Here is a 20,336-nt window from a genome sequence, read left to right on the forward strand (position 1 = left end):
TGTTGTTCGAACATGTACAGACTTTTTTCTTGTCATTATTCCCTGAACAATGCAGTATTACAACTATTTTACATAGCATTTACATTGTATTAGGCATTATAAGTAATCTAGAGATGATTTAAAGTATACGGGAAGATGTGCGTCGGTCGTTGTTGATCAGGATTGGAAAAAAACCGGAAGTCCTCTTACTAAGTAAGTAGGAACAGGTACATCTGGTGTTATTTAGCGTCAGTTAGTCAAATGTTTATCTTATTATATAGTGTATATTTTACCTTTCTATGCATATAAAACACTTAAGAAACGTATGTGTCAGCGCCAGGCTCGAACAGAAATTACTGAGTTCAATCCAGTGGCAGACCACTCCCAAGCGCTCTCCATCCCTGCCGGGTTGATGTAGAGGATCAAAAACCAAAAACCCAAAACCCAATAATTAAACCACTGCAGGGCTTTTCTCACTTTATGGTTTAAAATTGTTCCGATTGTTGACCGACTGTAGCCTAATGACTGATGGTGTTTCACCTCTTTCCAATCGCTTTATTATTTCCACTTTATTTTAAATTGTGATTATTTTCGTGAACAGAAACACTGTGGATTCAGAGCTCCGCCGCCGGGTCCTAATGTCCGCCGCACTGAGACCGGTTAAATAAGGTCCGGGGTTCCGCTGGGTCCTAAGGTCCACCACATTTTGACAGGTTGAATAAGGGACTTGAGCATCTGCATTTTTTGGTATCCGCGAGGGGTCCCGGAACCAATCCCTCGCGGATAAGGAGGGCTGACTGTAAACAACTTTTTTTTAAATTGAGTAAAATTTTCTGAGTGGAGTAAATCACTGCAATTCTTCAGTCACTCAAGTAGCTTGCTGGCACTTAATCATAACATAAATACATTCATTTAATCCCATTAGTTAAATTGAAAATATTGTACTGCATTTATTTAATCATCAGGTGAAATATCCTATCTGTTCAGTTGTAAAATCTATTGTCATACCTCTTTACATACTTTGCTTCATTTCCCTGCCTTGCTTTTTACTTATTTTATATTATGTTATGAACATGCATAGTGTCTATAAACAAATCTGCAGACACTTGCTGGTGGTGCTACTTTTGCGATCATATCTTGCTTCTGTGAAATGCAGGATTCACAAATAAAATGCTCACAAAAAGAGGGGTGGAGGGAGAAGGAAGATGAGGGGTTGCCAAAGTCAGTACTTACACAGATTTTGTTTATGGAGATTGCTTGATTTGCAACAGTTGGTAATTTGGAGATGTAGTACTTTGTTGGATCTATGTTGTACTGCAGATAGACATGCAGATACCATGTAGTCATAGTGGAATTTGACATGCTTATGGAGTGCATGTGTTCTCAATAGCTCTTCATAAATAATGCTGAAAGAGTACGATGGCCTGGCCCCTGGGTTCAGTGAGTTGCTGCTCTCAGGACTGTCATTTATTTCAGCTATTTCCTGTGCTGTCTGCAAACGAGCTCACTTGCAGACAAACTCCATTGAGGATTCTGGCATTCCAAGTCCAGCTTCAAGCATTTTTTAAGAGTTTAGCAAATTCTGCCTTTCTATCTTGGTCTCAAATGTATTTGGGATTAATTCCAACTCCACTCGTTACCAGTTCCACCTTTTAATATATATTTTTAAGGTATTATTCAAGAGTTAAATAATACCATTTTGTTAATAAACCTGATGCTGGTGAGTTTCAGCCCTACTCAGATTGAAACAGCTCTGGGTGCAATATTAAGTTACCCAAGTATAAGACTGAGTAACATTCCACAGCTCCATAGAATGGTGAAATAAAACTATGTAAACAATGTACTTTGAAGCAGCCTTGGCTCAGAATATGTGATGCTTGTTATGGATAGGATTTAATTTGTGGGTATGAGCACTACAGCAAAACATTCAAATTCTGTGAGAGGAATGCTGCAAGTCTAATCTACAAGTATTTTTCTTCAAAACATTATTCAGTTTTCTTTTAAAATCTATTGTATGTTTAAATTGTTACCATAGAGCATTCCATGTCCTGGTGCATGTGATCTTTCTTTCATTGTATGAATTTCTGTCCTTGAGCTATTTGCTAACAAATGGAAATCGTTCTCATTTTGTCACATATAACGTGTCTGTTGGAGACCTTTAAATTAATTTTTTTTAAAAGTTAATTCCTTCAATCTTAGTGTCACGTTACAAAGGCCAAATAGAATTTTCATAGTTTTAAGGGTGGTGTACAATGAAAGCAATCACATTCTTTAATGACCAAAGTAATTTAATGTTTTGCTTCATCTTAGCAATGAAAAGCATTGTCATGAAAATACTTTGGACAGAATGCTTTTTTCCCCTTGTGAGCAAGTATGACGTTACAGAAGATTTTTAATAGATGGGAAGGAGGACACTGGGAGGCCTTCCACATACTCTAGGAAGTGTTAAAGTAACTTGCTCATTTGGGACAGGGTAGAAATACTAATTTTTTTTTAAGCTCTTGGATATCAGAATATAGTTTATCACTGACATGTCGTAAAATTTGTTTTGTGGCAGCAGTACAGTGCAAGACAAAATAATTACTATAAGTTAGATTTAGATTATGAGGACATGCAGTCCTCTTTTATTGTCATTTAGTAATGCATTCATTAAGAAATGATACAATATTCCTCCAGTGTGGTATCAGCAAAACACAAGACAGACCAAGACTGAAACTAACAAAAACCACATAATTATAACATATACTTACAACAGTGCAACAATAACATAACTTGATGAAGAGCAGGCCATGGCACAGTAAAAAAGTTCAAAGTCTCTTGAATGCCCCACATCTCATGCAGACAGGAGAAGGAAGAAAACTCTCCCTGCCATGCCTGACCACAGTCTGACTCTGAGTTGTCCGAAAACTTCGAGCCTTCGATCAGCCCTCCGACACTGAGTACTGAGCACCATCTCTATCCGAACGCTTCGACCTCAGCCTCGGTTGCCAGCAGCAGGCAAAGCTGGGGATTTTGAGGCCTTCCCTCCGGAAGATTCTCGATCGTACAGTAACAGCGGCAGCGAACCGGCATTTCAGAAATTTCTCCAGATGTTCCTCTGTGCTTTCACGTCTGTCTCCATCAAATCAGAATTGTCTGCGGCCCCTATTTAACAGATACGATATCATTTCACCGGAGAGCTGCGTGCGCTGCCATCTTCTCCTGCCTCTATAAAAATATAGTTTAAAAGAGGAATAACAAGGTAGTGTTCATGGGTTCATAGACTGTTCAGAAATCTGATGGTGGAGGGGAAGAGACTGTTTCTAAAATGTGAAATAGATCCCTGTACCACCTCCATGATGGAAGTAATGATATGTGGGTGGTGAGGGTCCTTAATGATGGATGCCACCTTCTTGAGACAGCACCATTTGAAGATGTCCTTGATCCCTGGGAGGGTTGTGCCCATGGTGGAGCTGGCTGAAGGTTGACTTATACTTGTGTGTCAAATGTATGCCATAGGTACCACATACCCTACGCCGTAGGGTGACGTGCACCTCCCCAAAAATGTAACTTGTGCGTCGCGGCGACGCAGACTGCAGCAACTGTGATTGGTCCGCTTGGTAGCATTGCATTTCCTCATACGCATTTCTGGTTGCTTTTCTCCGCTATGTCTGTACACTGATGCGAAATAAATGGTTGGTGACGATGAACCAAATCATCAAATCTACCTGCCGACATCCGGAAATATTTGAAATGCATTTCCTCATCCATGTCTCTCATGAAGAAACTCAACACAGTGGCATAGAAACCCCACCGCCAACTAGTGTTTTGGCGGTGAATTGCAGAGCGACGCAGATGCACCGCGCATGCTCGCTACGGCGTAGGGCTACGCAAAAGTATAAATCAGGCCTATGGCGTAGCCCTTTAGCACAAGTATAAATCAGCCTTAAGTCTACAATCCTCTGCAGCCTCTTTTGATCCTGTGCGTTAGAGCCACCATACCAAGTGGTGATGCAACCAGTCAGAATGCTCTCTCCAGTACATCTTTAGAAATTTGCTAGAGTCTTTGTTATACCAAATCTACTCAAACTCCTAATTGAGTATAGGTGCCCTTTTCATGGTTGCATCAATATGTTAGGCTCAGGACAAGTTTCATGAGATGTTGACAGGTACCCAGGAACTTGAAGCTGCTCAACCTTTCCATCAATGACCCTTTAATGAGGAAGTCAAGAAAGTAGTTGCAGAGGGAGGTATAGAGGCCCAGATTTTGAAACTTGTTAATTAGTACTGAGGGTAAGATTGTGTTGAACACCATGCTGTATCAATAAACAGCAGCCTGATGTAGGTATTACTATTGTCCAGGTTATTCCAATCTGGAGAGCCAGTGAAATTGGATCTGCTGTGGACCTGTTATGGTAGTCAAGTTGCAGTGGGTTGAGATCCTTGTTTAGGGAGTACTTAATTCTAGCTATGATCAACCTCTAAAAGCATTTCATCACAGTAGATGTGAGTGCTACTGGACAATAGTTGTTGAGATAGCTCACCCTCCTTTTCTCAGGAACTGATATCATTGATACCCTTTTGAAGTAGTTTGATTGCTTATCACAGCAGGATTTCTTTCATGGGTATCAGCTGGGCCATGCAACTACTGTTATAGAATAGAATAGCACAGTATGTGCTATTTTGCACACGATGTGCCAACCTTTTAACTACTTCATGATCAATCTAGCCCCTCCTTCCTACATAGGACATGACCCTCCATTTTTTCTTACATCCATGTGCCGACGTAGGAGTCTCTTGTAGGTCCCTTGTGTATCAGCATCTACCACCACCCTAGCAGTGCATTCCAGACACTTACCAGTCTCTGTGTATTTAAAAAAAACACCGCCTCTGACATCTCCCCTAAACTTCCCTCCATTTACCTTACAATGATGTACTGTGGTATTGGCCATTGCTGCCCTGGGGAAAAAGGCAATGGCTGTTCACTGTATGCCTCTTATCATATACACCACTATCAAGTTCAAAGTAAATTTATTATCAGAGTATCTATATGTCACCATATACAACCCTGAGATTCATTTTCTTGTGAGCATACTCCATAATTCTATAGAATAATAACTATAACAAAATCAATGAAAGACTGCACCTCATTGCAACTTAACCAAGTGTCAGATTTGCTTATGTTCATGTACAGGAAAATTCCTGATTTTATTTAAATTATCAAATTTGATCTGATTTAACTAACTTTGCAAATGGTAAATTTGATAACTGAAGTGTTAAAATGCAGTTAGAATGAGGTCATCCTTTGAATTCTGGCCCTGATTGTTATCCGAAGAATGCTGTACTTATCGAATTTCATAGAACCCACTATATGGTGTTAAATCTATCCATTTAGGAGCTAAATTATGGACTATGTAATGCTTTTTCTCTAGAAATGATACATTTTTAAACTAATAGATTTTTTTGAACATGTTCTCCCTGCCCAGTGATGGCATTGGCAAGGCTGGTATTTATTCCCCATTCTTTGCTATCCTTAAAAGTGATGTTGTGATTTGCATGATGAAAGCCTTCTTAGGAACGCTGTAGGATGGCAGTGTAACCCGGCCAAGATGGTGATGTGTGGACAAGTTGGGTATAGATCTTAGAAAGATGGTGTTTCTATGGAAGACGCTTTCTGGTACCCAGTATACCAATTGCATGCCAGTGAAGAATTGAACTTTGAGTCTTGTAGATGGAGTGCTGTTCTATACAGATTCTTTTGTCATTATTAGTTTTGCTTCCTTGTTCCTGCTTTTGTTTTTAAAAATCAGATCTTTCTTTAATCCTTGTTTGACTGCCACAGTCTTAAGGTAAACGTCCTGCATTATGCAATTGATATAGGTCTATACACAAGTCGTTATTTAAGCAAATTCACTCTGTTCTAATTGCAGCATAAAGTTAATGAATGATATATTGATATTGTAATTTGATACTATAATTGGTACAATAGCTTGAAGTTGTCATTTGTATGGATTGAAGTTGATTCTAACAGGCATCCGTTAGTCTCGTGAGACCATGGATTTGCGACTTGGAAGGTTTCCAGGGTGCAAGGTTGTATGGAAGACCGGCAGTTGCCCATGTTGCAAGTCTCCCTGGATGTGGTTTTACCTGGATTTTTTTTTAACGTAGAGTATGAATGCATTCATTTTTTTGGAACATGTATTAATATTGATTGAGAGACACACAAGGAACTTCAGACACTGGAGCAAGAATGTGCTGGAGGGACTCTGGGTCTTGCCACATTTCTGGGAGGAAAGCAATTGTTCACATTTCAGGCTGTATCTCAGTTAATAAGTATCTCAATATTGATTAAGATGCTTACTGACTTTCAAGTTTTCAGCACTACTTTCCTTTTGTGTATGGTAAGATGTTTAATCATTTTTTATGTAAGCACTGATTAACAACACTGATTATTCAACCCTGAGCACTACAGTTGACTCCAGCCTTCCTGAGTATACCACATCCCAACAAGATTTAGTTCAGTAGGATAAAAGGAAGAATTCTAACAATCTTCAATTCTTTAAATTGGGTGTTGGATATAATATCCTTGCTTTTATCTCAGATTAAAGTCAGATAATTTGGTGTAGGTCATGATTTGAACCATGAAAGATCCTAGTCTTTGAAGTTTAGCAAGTCTCTGGCTGAGCAGTAGGGGTATTCATTTTTTGTTTTTCCTTATGGAGGCTTTAATTCTTAATACCTTGTTTATATTACTGCCTGGTCTCTAGATATGACAATTAGGTTTTGACAGATTTTGCAGCAGGTGCTTAAACATAGAGCTTTCTCGTTCTGATTTTGGAATTATACAGTACAGAAATTTAAAATTTATTAATTATTTGACTAATAAGTGGCAATTTAACCCTCAAGCAACCACCAGTATTATGGTGTTTGCACTTCAGTTGCAAAATTTGAAATTTTCAAATGGCTATTTATTTAGTGGCAGTATGTTCCTTTAACTACCCAAATAAAAACAATACATATCAGTTAGTAATATCTAATCCCTTTTTGTACTTGTGTTGCTAAAATATTTTAAACCAGCTTGTCAGCCCCATCTGATGAAAAATATTTGGGAAGGTCAGAATAACTGCTGAACATTGCTGCAAAAACTGTCCCGATGCAGAAAATAAAACTTGCTAGTGTCTTGAGAATTGCCAGACATCAGAAGCAATTCACGAGTTTCATCACAGTTGATCTTGATGTTGTGGTTAAGTTTGGGATTGCTTTGAAACAGCAATTGCCAACAGATTGGCCAAGTCCTGACAAATTAATGAAAGGACTGTTTCATGACATTTGTTTAAAATATTGCTGCATAAATATCCGTGAAGATGATGATTTTATGGATATTTAACACTAGTGAAAGAACAGTGGTTAAAGTCAGTGTTGCCAAAAAATACTAATTCCATTCAGTGGGTGTAACTTCCATTTTGTAGCTTGCAATTTCCAGGAGATAAAGACTGCATGAAATTTAGAGTTTAGTTGGCATGGGGTGAAAAGCAGAAAACACATTGTTTCTGGATACTTTGTACTCTGTTTAATAGGATATCCCCTTAATCATTGTTGCAGTGTTTGGGAATGGATCTAGTAATACTCAGAAAATGCAACAAAATTAATTTTCATTTGTATCATTGCAGACTTCTTTGTGAATGATCATTACCTTATCATGACCGAGGGCAATGTAAAGCATTTTGCTTGCCTTGGTTCAATGCCTGTTCTTGCCTTTTGAGTCAGTAAGGTTGAGTTGAATTCCCAATACAGAGACTTGTTTGTCAGTCTAGATTATGTGATTAATTTCAGTTCTAGAAAATGTACTGTTGGAAATGTACTTTTTATTACAATGGTGAAATTGTAAAACAGTTTCCCTTTGAATCATAAAGTATCACTTTGCTTTAGTAGATTAAGTCTGGACAAGTTAAGATTTCTTTGTTATGTGACAAAACCTATCATAATCAGTCCCTTGTGAAATTAAGATGTTTTCTGATGCTTGATCACCAGTCTAAAGCATACATCCAGGAATTTAGAATCCATTTGAGATTTAGCCTGAATGACAGGTCTGCTTCTATAAGAGGCACTTTTGGCCCATTGATTAATTCTGAGCAGTTTCTACCAGTCATCTTTCCACAGCTTGGACTTCAAAGAACTAAAGTGCATCTATCTACATTGGGACACAACATGGTTTCTTGCTTTCCAGTAGCTATAAAGGATGTAAAACTATCTAAGCAATAAATGTTGTTAAAGAGACATTGGTCCAAACTAAGATTGATACCTTTGAAGTCACAGGGCTGAGTCGGTAAGATTCTTAAGTCATTAATTTTAAGATTTGTGTACCTCATTGTAGTACTGTTTGTGGTGAGCTATTGTAGAGGCTGTTTTTTGAATGTAAATGTTCCATGACACTATTTTACCTAGTGTCCTGGCCAAACTTTTCTCCTTCAATCAACAGCTCTAATGTTATTTATTTCTCTTGTTTCTTGGCAGTTGGATCTTTTCCCTACAAGTTGGTTGACACATTTGTCCTCCAAGTTTCAGGAGTACACTTGAAAAGTAATTCCAAACATTTGAACAACTTTAAGGAAATTACAGGAATCAAATTTATTTTCCAAGTTAAATCTGGTTCATAGTTGTAGCTGGGAAGATAGAGCCTACTCTTAGTGTAACACAGGGCCACTGCTTGCCTGATTTTCACGTAGGATTATTCATATATACATTTTTTTGGCAGGCTGAAATCAGTGCAAAAAGTTGTTTGTTGGTGATGCAGCGCAAGGTTTAAAAACAGCTCGTGAGCTTTTTATCGGCAGGCTGAAATCAACATGAGAGAGTGGTTATTGGTTACACAGGTAGAGGTTTAAAAAGAGCTTGGGAGATTTTTGCTTTTTGGCAGGCAGCAATCAGTGCAGGGCCAATAAACAAAAGTGTAAGCGGAGCACCCATTGTTGGGGTAGGACAGCTTTGCCTCAACAGGTGGAGGTTCTAATTAACTCAGTTTCCGGTAAGATATTTTTTCTCTGTTAGTACATAGCTAGTGCACTGAGAATGAGTCTGGAGGTAGTGTTATGTTCTTTCCATGAGATGTGGGAGCTCTGGGAGACCTCCAGTCTCCCTGATAACTACATCTGCACTAAGTGCATTGAGCTGCAGCTCCTTAGAGACCTTGTTAGGAAACTGCAGCTGAATGACCTTTGGCTCATACTGGAGAATGAGGAGGCGATAGGAGCTACACGGAGGTAGTCACCCCAAGTTGTAGGTGGCAAATACCTGAGTGATTGTTAGAAGAAAAGTGAATAGGCAGAGTACCCTTGTGGCTGTTCCCCTCAATAAGTGTACCACTTTGAATGCTATTGGGGGGAGATGACCTACCAGGAGGAATTCGCAGTGACCGGGTCTCTGGTACCGAGTTTGCCTCTGTGGCTCAGAAGGGAAGGGGGGAGAAGAGTGCAGTAGCGATAGGGGATTCCTTAATTAGAGGAACAGAAAGCAGATTCTGTGGATGTGAAAAAGATAAGCGTATGGTAACTGGCTTCCCAGGTGCAAGGGTCAGGGATGTCTCGGATGGAGTCTGTGGCATTCTAAAAGGGGAAAATGCACAGCTGGAAGTTATGCATATTTGTACCAATGACATAGGTACGAAAAGTGAGGAGGTCCTGAAGAGGTCATTTAGTGTGTTCAAATTCAGAATCAGATTTAGTATCACTGGTATATGTTGTGAAATTTGTAAACTTTACAGCAGCAGTACAATGAAATCCACAATGAATAGATACAGAGAAAATAAAACTGAGTACATTAAGTGTGTGTATGTGTACATATATATGAGATAGTGTTCATGGGTTCAATGTCCATTTAGAAATTGGATGACAGAGGGGAAGGGGCTGTTCCTGAATCACTGAATGTGTGTCTTTGGGCTTCTGTACCTCCTTCCCGATGGTAACGGTGTAAAAGGGCATGTCCTAGGTGGTGGGGATCCTTAATGATGGATGCTGCCTTCCTAATGCACAGCAACTTGAAGGTCTCGGATACTGTGGAGGTTGGTACCCATAATGGAGCTGACTAATTTTACAAGTTTCTGCAACTTATTTCAGTTTTTTTTCCTCCTCACTCCACTTCTGGTTCCTCTGAGGAGTGGTTTGTGTTCTCTAGTCTTGCCCTTTCTGAAGTCCACAGAAAGCTGAAAATCAGGACCTCCCAGTGTAGTAATCTCTGGATTGCTGCCTATGCTACATGCCAGTGGGGGTAAGAATGGGATGATCTTGACAGATGAATACATGGCTGAAGAATTGGTGCAGGGGACAGGGTTTCAGATTTCTGGATCACTCGGATCAGTTCTGGGGGAGGTGTGTTGTGACCTGAACTGGAGAGGGACCAATATCTTTGTGGGCAGGTTTGCTAGAGCTGTGGAGGAGGGTTTAAACTAATTCAGAAGAGGGATGGGGCAGTTGATATACAAGTGCATGCAATATGTGGTGAAACTGAGGAAGGACAAAAATAATAAGACAAAATTGTGGTCAGTGGGATGAGTTGAAGTGTAACATGGGGGCAAAATTGAAAAGAGTGCTAAGTACAGGACTGAAGGTGTTATATTTGAATGTATACAATATACAGAATAAGGTAGATGATTTTGTGGCAGAGTATGATGTTTGGACGTCTGAGTCGTGGCAGGAAGATTATAGTTGGGAGCTTAACATCCAAAGTTCAAAGGTTCATTCATTATCAAAGCTTGTATCCATATACAACTCTGAAATTTATTTTGTCCAGATAGCCACAAAACAAAGAACATGAAAGTTGTTCAGAGAGAAACATCAAACCCACCCTCTTCCACCCCACAGAAAAAAGAACGGCATCCCAATCATCAACCCCTTCCAAACACCCCTCCCCACACAACATGGAACAGGAACATCGACAAACTACCATAACACATCAGAACATCACCCCCGAAACACCCTCCCCACACAACATGGAACAGGAACATCGACAAACTACCATAACACATCAGAACATCACCCCCGAAACACCCTCCCCTCGCACAACTAAACAGAAAAGGAATGGGTGATAAGACACAATATATAAAAACCATAAGTCTGGAAAAAGTCCACAATCCATTAATGCGATAGTCCAATCCATAAACACAGAACCACAATACTATCCTTGTGTATTAGTTCTTTAGTTACCGACAGAGGAATTCATCCAGTATACATTACTGTGTTCTTTTGACTGTAAGTGAACAGAATCAGTGTAGACAGTGAGTGCAGATAATGGACTGGCTTCATACAATGCCTTTGACGATTACATCCTCAAAATCTTCATTTTCATTGTAACATTCAAGATGATAGTCGATACCTTCAAATTCTTCGCAGTTCCTAACTTGAAGTAGTGAAATTGTCTCATTTTTACTCTTGGCCATTTCTAAGCCTGAATGCTTGAAACAGCAGTGATCAAGACAGTCCCAAGTTGTCTTACTACTTATTTCTTGCCAACTATCAGTGACAAAAATAACTGCTTTTTGAACATGAATACATGCAACTGACACTATTTAAAAACTGTTTGCTTTGAACACAGTGTAGTGTTTAATGGCCACACAAGTGCACGCAACTGATGCTAGTTAGAATTTCGACAACAGTCTCCTGTCCACAACTAAGCAGCATGGTGTCTCAAATAAATGAAGGGAATCCCAGTTTTTGTTCTTTGAGTTGTCTCAAATAAGTGGTGCCTTAATGGCCCAATTAACCAGAATTCATTGCATGTATAATTTATAAAGAAGCATTGAATTTTTGGATCAACTTGAACTGCATCTTTGTTCTTTTAAGATGTTACCAGGAATATTTTGTTCAATACTCTTATACTTACAAGAAAGCATATATTATTCAACATAAACATGGATACAGCTAAAGAAAACATTGTTCCTCTGGGGCCAAGGTGCAAAATACAGTACATGTAGTCATACACAGCACATACAGTCACAAAACAATATTAATGCAAGTTCCTGAGTAATATGGTCTGAAGATAGAAAGGCTTACATAAAGTGCAAGATTTATGCAAGATTCTTCAGTACACCAGGATAATCTTAAGTATAGAGCTGAAGATAAAAAAAGAATAAGGCCGGGCCTGTTCTCATTGAAGGAGAGACTATTTCATGATGAACCAGATCGATGAAGAACCTATTCAAACAATTTATATTTAGAAAGAGAAATGTTTAAGGATAGAATCAGTGCAAAGATTGTGACGGCACGAAATTCTTAAAATGCATTTTGGAGAACCTTAACCTATGTAGGTCTATTGAAGCAAGAGAGGAGGGAAGTGAATCTAGATCAGGCATGTGGGCCTTCTGAACTTCTGATGGTGATTTTTAGCTGTGATTGTTGGGTGAAAGTACAATAACATTTTCCATTTACTCCACATGGCTAAACTTTCTAATGAATACAGTACAGGTTTTCCCCCCCCAATCCGAAGGTAGAGCGTTCCTATGAAATGGTTCATAAGCCGGAATGTCATAAAGTGAAGAAGCAATTACCATTTATTTATATGGGAAAAATTTTGTGAGCGTTCGCAGACTCAAAAATAACCTACCAAATCATGCCAAATAACACACAAAACCTAAAATAACAGTAACATATAGTAAAAGCAGGAATTATATGATAAATACACAGCCTATATAAAGTAGAAATACTTTTCTGCAATCATTGCACTGTCCACTGTAGCGAAAATCTCACGCAAGCGCCCTCAGCAGAAACACTCGGCGCAAGCGTTGTTGGCAGAAACACGCTCTCCAGTAACCTTTAAGCTATGAAACTGCCAAATCATACCAAGTAACACAAAAACACACAGCCTATATAAAGTAGAAATAATGTATGTACAGTGTAGTATCACTTACCGGAATCGGGAAGACAGCGAGCACACTGATGGAGTGTTAGGCTGAGTCGTTGGAGGTTGGGGTGGTGGGACACTGGGGTGTGATCTCATCATCGTCTGTTTCCATTAGGGCAGGCAGGTCATCTTCTATGTCTGCCTGCCTGCCTTGATGTCGAAGGTCGAGGTTCGTTGTCTGCTGTGGCTGATGTGGAAGGCTTGAAAAACAGTATGCTTGACTGCTAGCCTCACAAATTTTTCTATCATACAGTTCTTTGTAAGCGCTCAAACCATCCTGCAAATACGCCCTAAACCTACGTACCTTTCAAAATTAAAGTCGTACTTTTCTGTAATCATTGCGGCGTTGTCAATTGCAGCGAAAATCTCACGCAGTTGCTTCACGTTCAGTTCCTGGACGACTTCACTTTCGGTCTGTTCGCTTCTGCATTCGGTTTCAATTGTTATCCTTTCCTCTTCCAATTGCATCAGCTCTTTATTTATAAGTCCTTGGTCATGGGATGCCAAAACCTCTTCAACATCATCTTCGTCAACTTCCACAAGCCAAACTCACTTTGTCCTTACTTTGTTCACCACGATCGAAACGCTTAATTATGTCTAGTTTTACGCTAAGTGTAACACCCTTACAAGCTCTTTTAGGCTTTTCCGATACCTTAGAACTCATCTTGCTAACGGATGCTCAAAATAAATCGACATAAAGCACAGATGCTCACAGGCGCGTGTTTAAGCAATGTCGGCTAGAATGCAGTTCCAGGGGAGGAGCTTGGCTGCCTTTTCTCGTGCGCTGCCTTTTCTCGTGCGGTCTTTTTTCACATGCTGCCTTTTTTCGTAACAGTGAAAACACCTGTTAGCGAAAATAGGTAACTAACGTGGGTCTTTCGTAACAGCGGGGTGTCGTAAAGCGAACATTCGAAAAGCGGGGGACGCCTGTATTGGTTGGTGCATGTAGAATGGTTATGCATGAGAAGCTTAAGCACAGTTGTACATCTTGTATATGATTGTATGCTTGGTTTCCTGAGAAAGATGATGAAAATTGAGGGAACGAACAAGGAATTCTGTTGTATCATTTAAGAGGCAGTATAAAAGAAATTCAGTCAAAAATTGCTAAATATTTGCATATTTTTTCAGGTTTATGAATGACCAAGAACACTGTGTGAAATACAGCAGAGATTGAAGCAGCAGGTAGTGGGAAAATATGCCGATACCTCCGCCACCCCCACCTCCACCTGCTGCACCACCTCCACCCTCATCCCTTAATCAGGTAAGGAAAAGCCATTGTCTGTGACGGTTTAGGACAGGAGTTCCTAACCTTTTTTATGACATGGTCCCCTACCATTAATCAAGGGTTCCTAGTTTAGGGGATCATCAATGTTTTTGCAGATTAATACCGAAGCGAGTGAAGCCATTCAGCCCAACCAGTTTGCGTCAGTGTTTGATTTACTTGAGCTGCCTCCTGTCTAACTCTTAGCAGGATAAGCCTTGACCTTGTTCTCTTTCATGGTCTTTCATGAGTTCACTGTTTCTGCGCGGCTGTTGTAAATTGAATTATTTAACCTTTCATTTTGTTCACAAGCAAATAAATAAGTCTCATAAATTAAATTCCACCCCTCTCCCACCCTGATAGTAAACTTCTAATAACTTGGGGGGGAAAAAAAGGAGCAAGATTGTTCTTCCATGTCTGTTGGGTATAACTTCATATTTCTGTTCACATCCTTAAATTGTTTCTGTACCTTTTCCAGAGCCACTAGTTCCTTTTCATGATGCAGCACCAAGAATTGTACATTGTATTTTGGGTGTGATCTTATAAACATTAAAGCATTTTAGTGTAATTAAAATGGTAGTTCTGTACTCAGAGAATTTTAATTTTAAAAGAATTACTAGACAACGGGGTGACCTGTTGGGGCACCCTTTGAGAGAAGGGTAGTACAGTTTGATGTGACCAGAATGAACATTAAATTTTCCTGAATGCTATTGGTATCGCTTTGGTTTGGAAACTGAAGTAGTAAACCTCAGTTTATTAAAGAAGAACGACATGTAGCAAAGCAAATATAGCTCCTCCTTGTTTAACGAAGGACACTTTTGGTGGCATCATTTCTGGCTTATCTGCCATCCACAACATCTCAAATGTCCTCTTTCTTTAAGGATCATGGTTTCCCTTCTGCCGTCACCAATGATGCCCTCACCCGCATCTCCTCCATTTCCTGCACTTTGGCCCTCACCCCATCCTCCTGTCACCACAACAGGGACAGAGTTCCCCTTGTCCTCACCTACCACCCCACCAGTCTCTGGATCCAGCACATTATCCTCCGCAACCTCTGCCACCTTCAACAGGACCCCACCGCTAAACACATCTTTCCCTCTCCACCCCTCTCCACTTTCCGCAGGGATCGTTCCCTCCGCGACTCCCTGGTCCACACGTCCCTCCCCACGGATCTCCCATCCGGCACTTACCCCTGTAAGCGTAAGTGCTATACCTGTCTCTACACCTCCTTTTTTGCCACCATTCAGGGCCCCAAACAGTCCTTCCAGGTGAGGCAACACCTCACTTGTGAGTCTGTTGGGGTCATCTGTTGCATCCGGTGCTCCCAGTGCGGCCACCTCTACATCGGTGAAACCCGACGCAGATTGGGGGACCGCTTCGTCGAGCACCTCCGGTCTGTCTGCCACAACAGACAGGATCTCCTGGTTGCCACCCACTTCAACTCCATTTCATATTCCCTTTCAGATATGTCCATACATGGCCTCCTCTATTGCCAGGATGAGGCTAAACTCGTATACCATCTGGGTAGTCTCCAACCCCTGGGCATGAACACTGAATTCTCCAACTTCTGGTAATTTCCTCCCCCTCCCTTCCCCCATCCCTGTTTCACTCTGCCCCCTCCCCCAGCTGCCTATCACCTCCCTCATGGTTCCGCCTCCTTCTACTACCCACTGTGCTTTCCCCCATTCCTTCTTCACCTTTCCTGCCTATCCCCTCCCTGCTTCCCCTCCCCCACCCCTTTATCTTTCCCCTTACTGGTTTTTCACCTGGCACCTACCAGCCTTCTTCCCATCCTCCCCCCACCTCTTTTATAGGGCCTCTGCCTCCTCCCTCTTCAGTCCTGACAAAGGGTTCTGGCCTGAAACATTGACTGATCATTTCCACGGATGATGCCCGACCTGCTGAGTTCCTCCAGCATGTTGTGAGTCTTGTTCTGCCACCTTTGTGCCTCTCGTTGTCATTCTGGAGACATGCAGCCCTTTCATCCCTCGTCTCTTCATCTCTTCTGCTGTTTGTTGTTTGTCTCTGATCCTGGAGACACGTTTGCCTCTCCTCCTCTGTCTCTTCTTCTCTCATTTTTTTTTGTCCTGACTCTTTGATCCTGGAGCCGTGCGGCCCTGGCCTCATCCAATTCTTGTTCTCTCCCTTTCCTTGCCGCTTCCCGACGATGTTTGGCGTCATCTCTTGACCACAATGTCCCCCTTCCCTTTCCACGTGGCATAATTAGGCTGACCATTTTTTTTGTTTTACCCTAATGCTGGATAGAAGATACAAAGCAGTAACACCAAAGGATGCTGATTATTCTTGATGATGTGGTTGGCGCTCTCCTAAATGGACGTGATATAGTCACCGCTGTCCTTTGACTGCAGCAAAGGGTTTTATGGGTGTCTTGAAGTATGTCATTACAATAAGATTTAATTATCTCTTATTGATGGGTGGCAGTTAGATCTGTCCCAATCCCGCACATGCTGATGGTGATTAGCAGAATGTGACCCCTTGAAATAGAGCTGCCCTGCCCTTTTGCTCTGGTAGGTGTCGCTGCTGAGGCTGGCCGTGCGCATGCATCGGGCTGTTGCGTCCCGATTTCCATGATGGCCGATCGGGTCTCGGGTTAAAAGGGAGCTTGTTTATTTTGGCGAATGAGCAATTTTATTCGAATATATACCCCTGAACTTTACCTGCATTCTGTAAGTTAGCGCATTTTAATTCGATTTAGCCAAAAGAAAGTGCCGCTGTAATGCACCGTTTGCGCTAATTGGAGGTCACAAACAGAGCATGAGAGTTTTAGTAGTATATAGATATCTTGTAGCAGTATGTATTATTGCTTGTTTTTTATTCAATGGCTTTATTAAACTGCTTTGCTTTAAATTGCAAATTTGTTGTCTGAAAAGACAATCAGATTGTTATTTTCTTAATGTGCTTATTGGTATCATATTGTAGCTTTTTGCTGCATTATCCGGATTGATTAGTACTCCCCTCCCTTTTAGATTTACATTTTTTTAAATATTCCATTCCAAAGTGGAATAGCTAAATAATGAACTTCCTTGATACTTCCTACCTTCTATTATCTGAATCCTTTATCTGTACTCTCTTGAAGCTGGTTACTTCTGTTTGCTGTGCAGGCTTGAGTTCACATTCTCTATGTGGCATTTTGCCAGTTCCTTTTGGGAAACTGCATAAATTACATATTTTGCATTATCCTTATCTTATTTTCTCTTTATAGAGTTAGGTCTCTCCCTACTTTGAAATTTATGCTGATTATTTAAACACGAGATGCTGCAGATGTGGGAAGTCTTGAGCAACACACGCAAAATGCTGCAGGAACTCTGCAAGCAAAGCAATATCTATCTAGTGGAACAAACTGTTGATGTTTTGGGCTGAGACCCTTCATCAGAACTTCGGGAGTACCCCTCAAGCTCTCTTCATTCACCCCAACACTGAACTGTTGCCACAACCAAAGGACTCTTCACCTCATGTTCTTGATACAGGTTTCCTCCGCTGTCCGAAGGTAGAGCGTTCCTATGAAACGGTTCGTAAGCCAGAATGTCGTAAAGCGAAGAAACAATTACCATTTATTTTTATGGGAAAATTTTTGAGCGTTCGCAGACCCAAAAATAACCTACCAAATCATGCCAAATAACACACAAAACCTAAAATAACAGTAACATATAATAAAAGCAGGAATGATTTGATAAATACACAGCTTATATAAAGTAGGAATACTTCTCTACAACGATTGCCTGCACAGATCTCCGTAGCGAAAATCTCACGCAAGCGCTCTCGGCATAAACGCGCTCTCCAGTAACCTTTAAACTATGAAGCTGCCAAACCTACCAAATAACACGTAAAAATACACAGCCTATATAAAGTAGAAATAATGTATGTACAGTGTAGTATCACTTACCGGAATTGGGAAAACAGCGCCGAGCACACTGATGATGGTATGTTAGACTGAGTCATCGCAGGTTGGGTGGTGCAGTGGCCCCCACCCTCTGGGCCGCCGACCCGATACATTGCCGCGAAGAATGCAGCGGTAGCCGGGAGGCACATAGCACATCTTTAAGAAAAATGCCAAAATAAACATGCTAATTAATTAGGTGCTGCCGACCATTACACGCTAGACGGCACCTAATTAATTAGCATGTTTATTTTGGCATTTTTCTTAAAGATGTGTTGTGTGCCTCCCGGCTACCGCTGCATTCTCCGCAAATCGGTACAGTATCTTTCTGGGGTCCGGGGTTGGGGTGGTGGGACATGGGGGTGTCATCTCATCATCAATCAGGGCAGGCAGCTCATCTTCTCCTATGACTGCCCACCTCGATGTCGAAGGTCGAGGTTCGTTGTCTGCTGTGGCTGATGTGGAAGGCTTGCTTGACTGCTGAGCCTCGGGCATTTTTCTATCATACAGTTCTTTGTAAGCACTCAAACCATCCTGCAAATATCCCCTAAACCTACGTACACTTTCAAAATTAAAGTCGTACTTTATCATTGCAGCGAAAATCTCAAGCAGTTGCTTTACTTTCGCTACTGCATTTGGTTTCGATTGTTATCCTTTCCTCTTCCAATTGCATCAGCTTTTCATCTGTCAGTTCTTGGTCATGGGATGCCAAAACCTCAACATTATGTTCGTCAGCTTCCACAAGCCAAACTCACTTTGTCCTTGCTTCGTTCACCACGATCGAAACGCATAATTATGTCTAGTTTTACGCTAAGTGTGACACCCTTACAAGCTCTTTTAGGCTTTTCCGACACCTTAGAACTCATTTTGCTAATGGCTGCTCAATGCAATGTGTTTAAGCAATGCCGTTCCGAATCTGGGGGAGAGTGGCTGCTCGGGGCACGTGCTGCCTCTTATCGCGCACTGATTTTTTTTATCACGCGCTGCCTTTCTTCATAACAGTGAAAACACCTTCTGAAAGCGAAAATAGGGTACTAATGTAGGTCTTTCGTAACAGTGAGGTTTCGTAAAGTGAACGTTCGAAAAGTGGGGGACACCTGTATTGATTTTATTGCATGTGTTCACATTAAATACAAAGGAATAATAGAATCAATGAGAGACATCCAAGATGGAAAAACACCAATGTGCATAATACATCAAACTGCAACTTCATTGAGAAAGATAATATATAAGCAATAAATATCGAGAGCATGAAATGAAGAGTCCTTGAGAGTGAGTCCATAGGTGTGGGAACAGGTCAATGATGGAGTGAGTAAAATTGGGAGTGAAGTTATCCCCTTTGATTCAAGAGCCTGATTGTTGAGGGTAATAACTGTTCCTGAACCTGGTAGTGTGCGTCTTGAAACTCCCATACCTCCTCTCTGATGGCAGCAGTGAGAAGAGAGCATGATCTGGATAGAGGGGGTCCTTGATAATGGATGCTGCTTTCCTGCAACAGCGCTCCATGTAGATGTGCTCGTTGGTGGGGGAGTGCTTTACCCATGATGGACTGGCACCTATCCACTACTTGTTGTAGCATATTCCATTCAAGGGCATTGGTGTTTCCATACTAGGCCATGATGCAACCAGTTCATGATACTCTCCACCACACATCTTTATAGGTGTTTGTTGAAGTTTTAGATGACGTGTGGAACCTGAGACAGGTCCTCTGAAATGATAACACTGGGGAGTTTAAAGTTTCTGACAGTCTCCACCTCTGGTCCTCCAATGAAGACTGGCTCATGAACCTCTGGTTATGCTGACATTGAGTGAAAAGTTGTTGTGGCACCACTCAGCCAGATTTTCAATCTCTCTGCTATATGCTGATTCATCATTACCTTTGATTTGTCCAACGATATTGGTGTCGACAGCAAACTTAAATATGGCATTGGAGTTGTGCTTAGCCTCACTATTACCAGTATAAAGTGAGTGGAGCAGGGGGCTAAGCACACAGCCTTGTGGTCCACCTGTGCTGATGGCAATTGTGAAGGAAATATTGCCAATCTGAACTGACTGGGCTCCAGAGGTAAGGAAGACAAAGGATCCAGTTGCACAAGGAGGTTTTGAGCCCTAGGTCTTAAAACTTATTAATTAGTTTTGAGGGGATGATAGTATTGACTATTGAGCTGAATTCAGTGAAGAGCATCCTGATGTATGAATCTTCACTGTCTAGATGTTCCAGGGTTGAGTGAAGAGCCATTGAAATGGCATCTGCTTTTGAACTGTTGTGACTGTAGGGAAATTAGAGCAGATCCAAGTTGCTTCTCAGGCAGGAGTTGATGTGGTTCA

The 20,336-nt window shown here is 41.1% G+C and overlaps 1 protein-coding gene across 2 annotated transcripts in view; it reads left to right on the top strand.

Moving 5' to 3' along the window:
- wipf2b (WAS/WASL interacting protein family, member 2b) overlaps positions 1 to 20,336 on the top strand; it is a 62,508-nt gene that overhangs the window by 13,860 nt on the left and 28,312 nt on the right. For both annotated transcript variants that reach the window (XM_072248608.1, XM_072248609.1), the window contains exon 2: positions 13,978 to 14,110. In XM_072248608.1, the coding sequence (XP_072104709.1) occupies positions 14,045 to 14,110 (66 nt within the window). In that variant the 5' untranslated portion in view covers positions 13,978 to 14,044. The remainder of the gene's footprint in view (positions 1 to 13,977; positions 14,111 to 20,336) is intronic.

This window comes from Mobula birostris, chromosome X (assembly GCF_030028105.1).
Source record: "Mobula birostris isolate sMobBir1 chromosome X, sMobBir1.hap1, whole genome shotgun sequence".
In the NCBI taxonomy this organism is placed as follows: Eukaryota; Metazoa; Chordata; class Chondrichthyes; order Myliobatiformes; family Myliobatidae; genus Mobula; species Mobula birostris.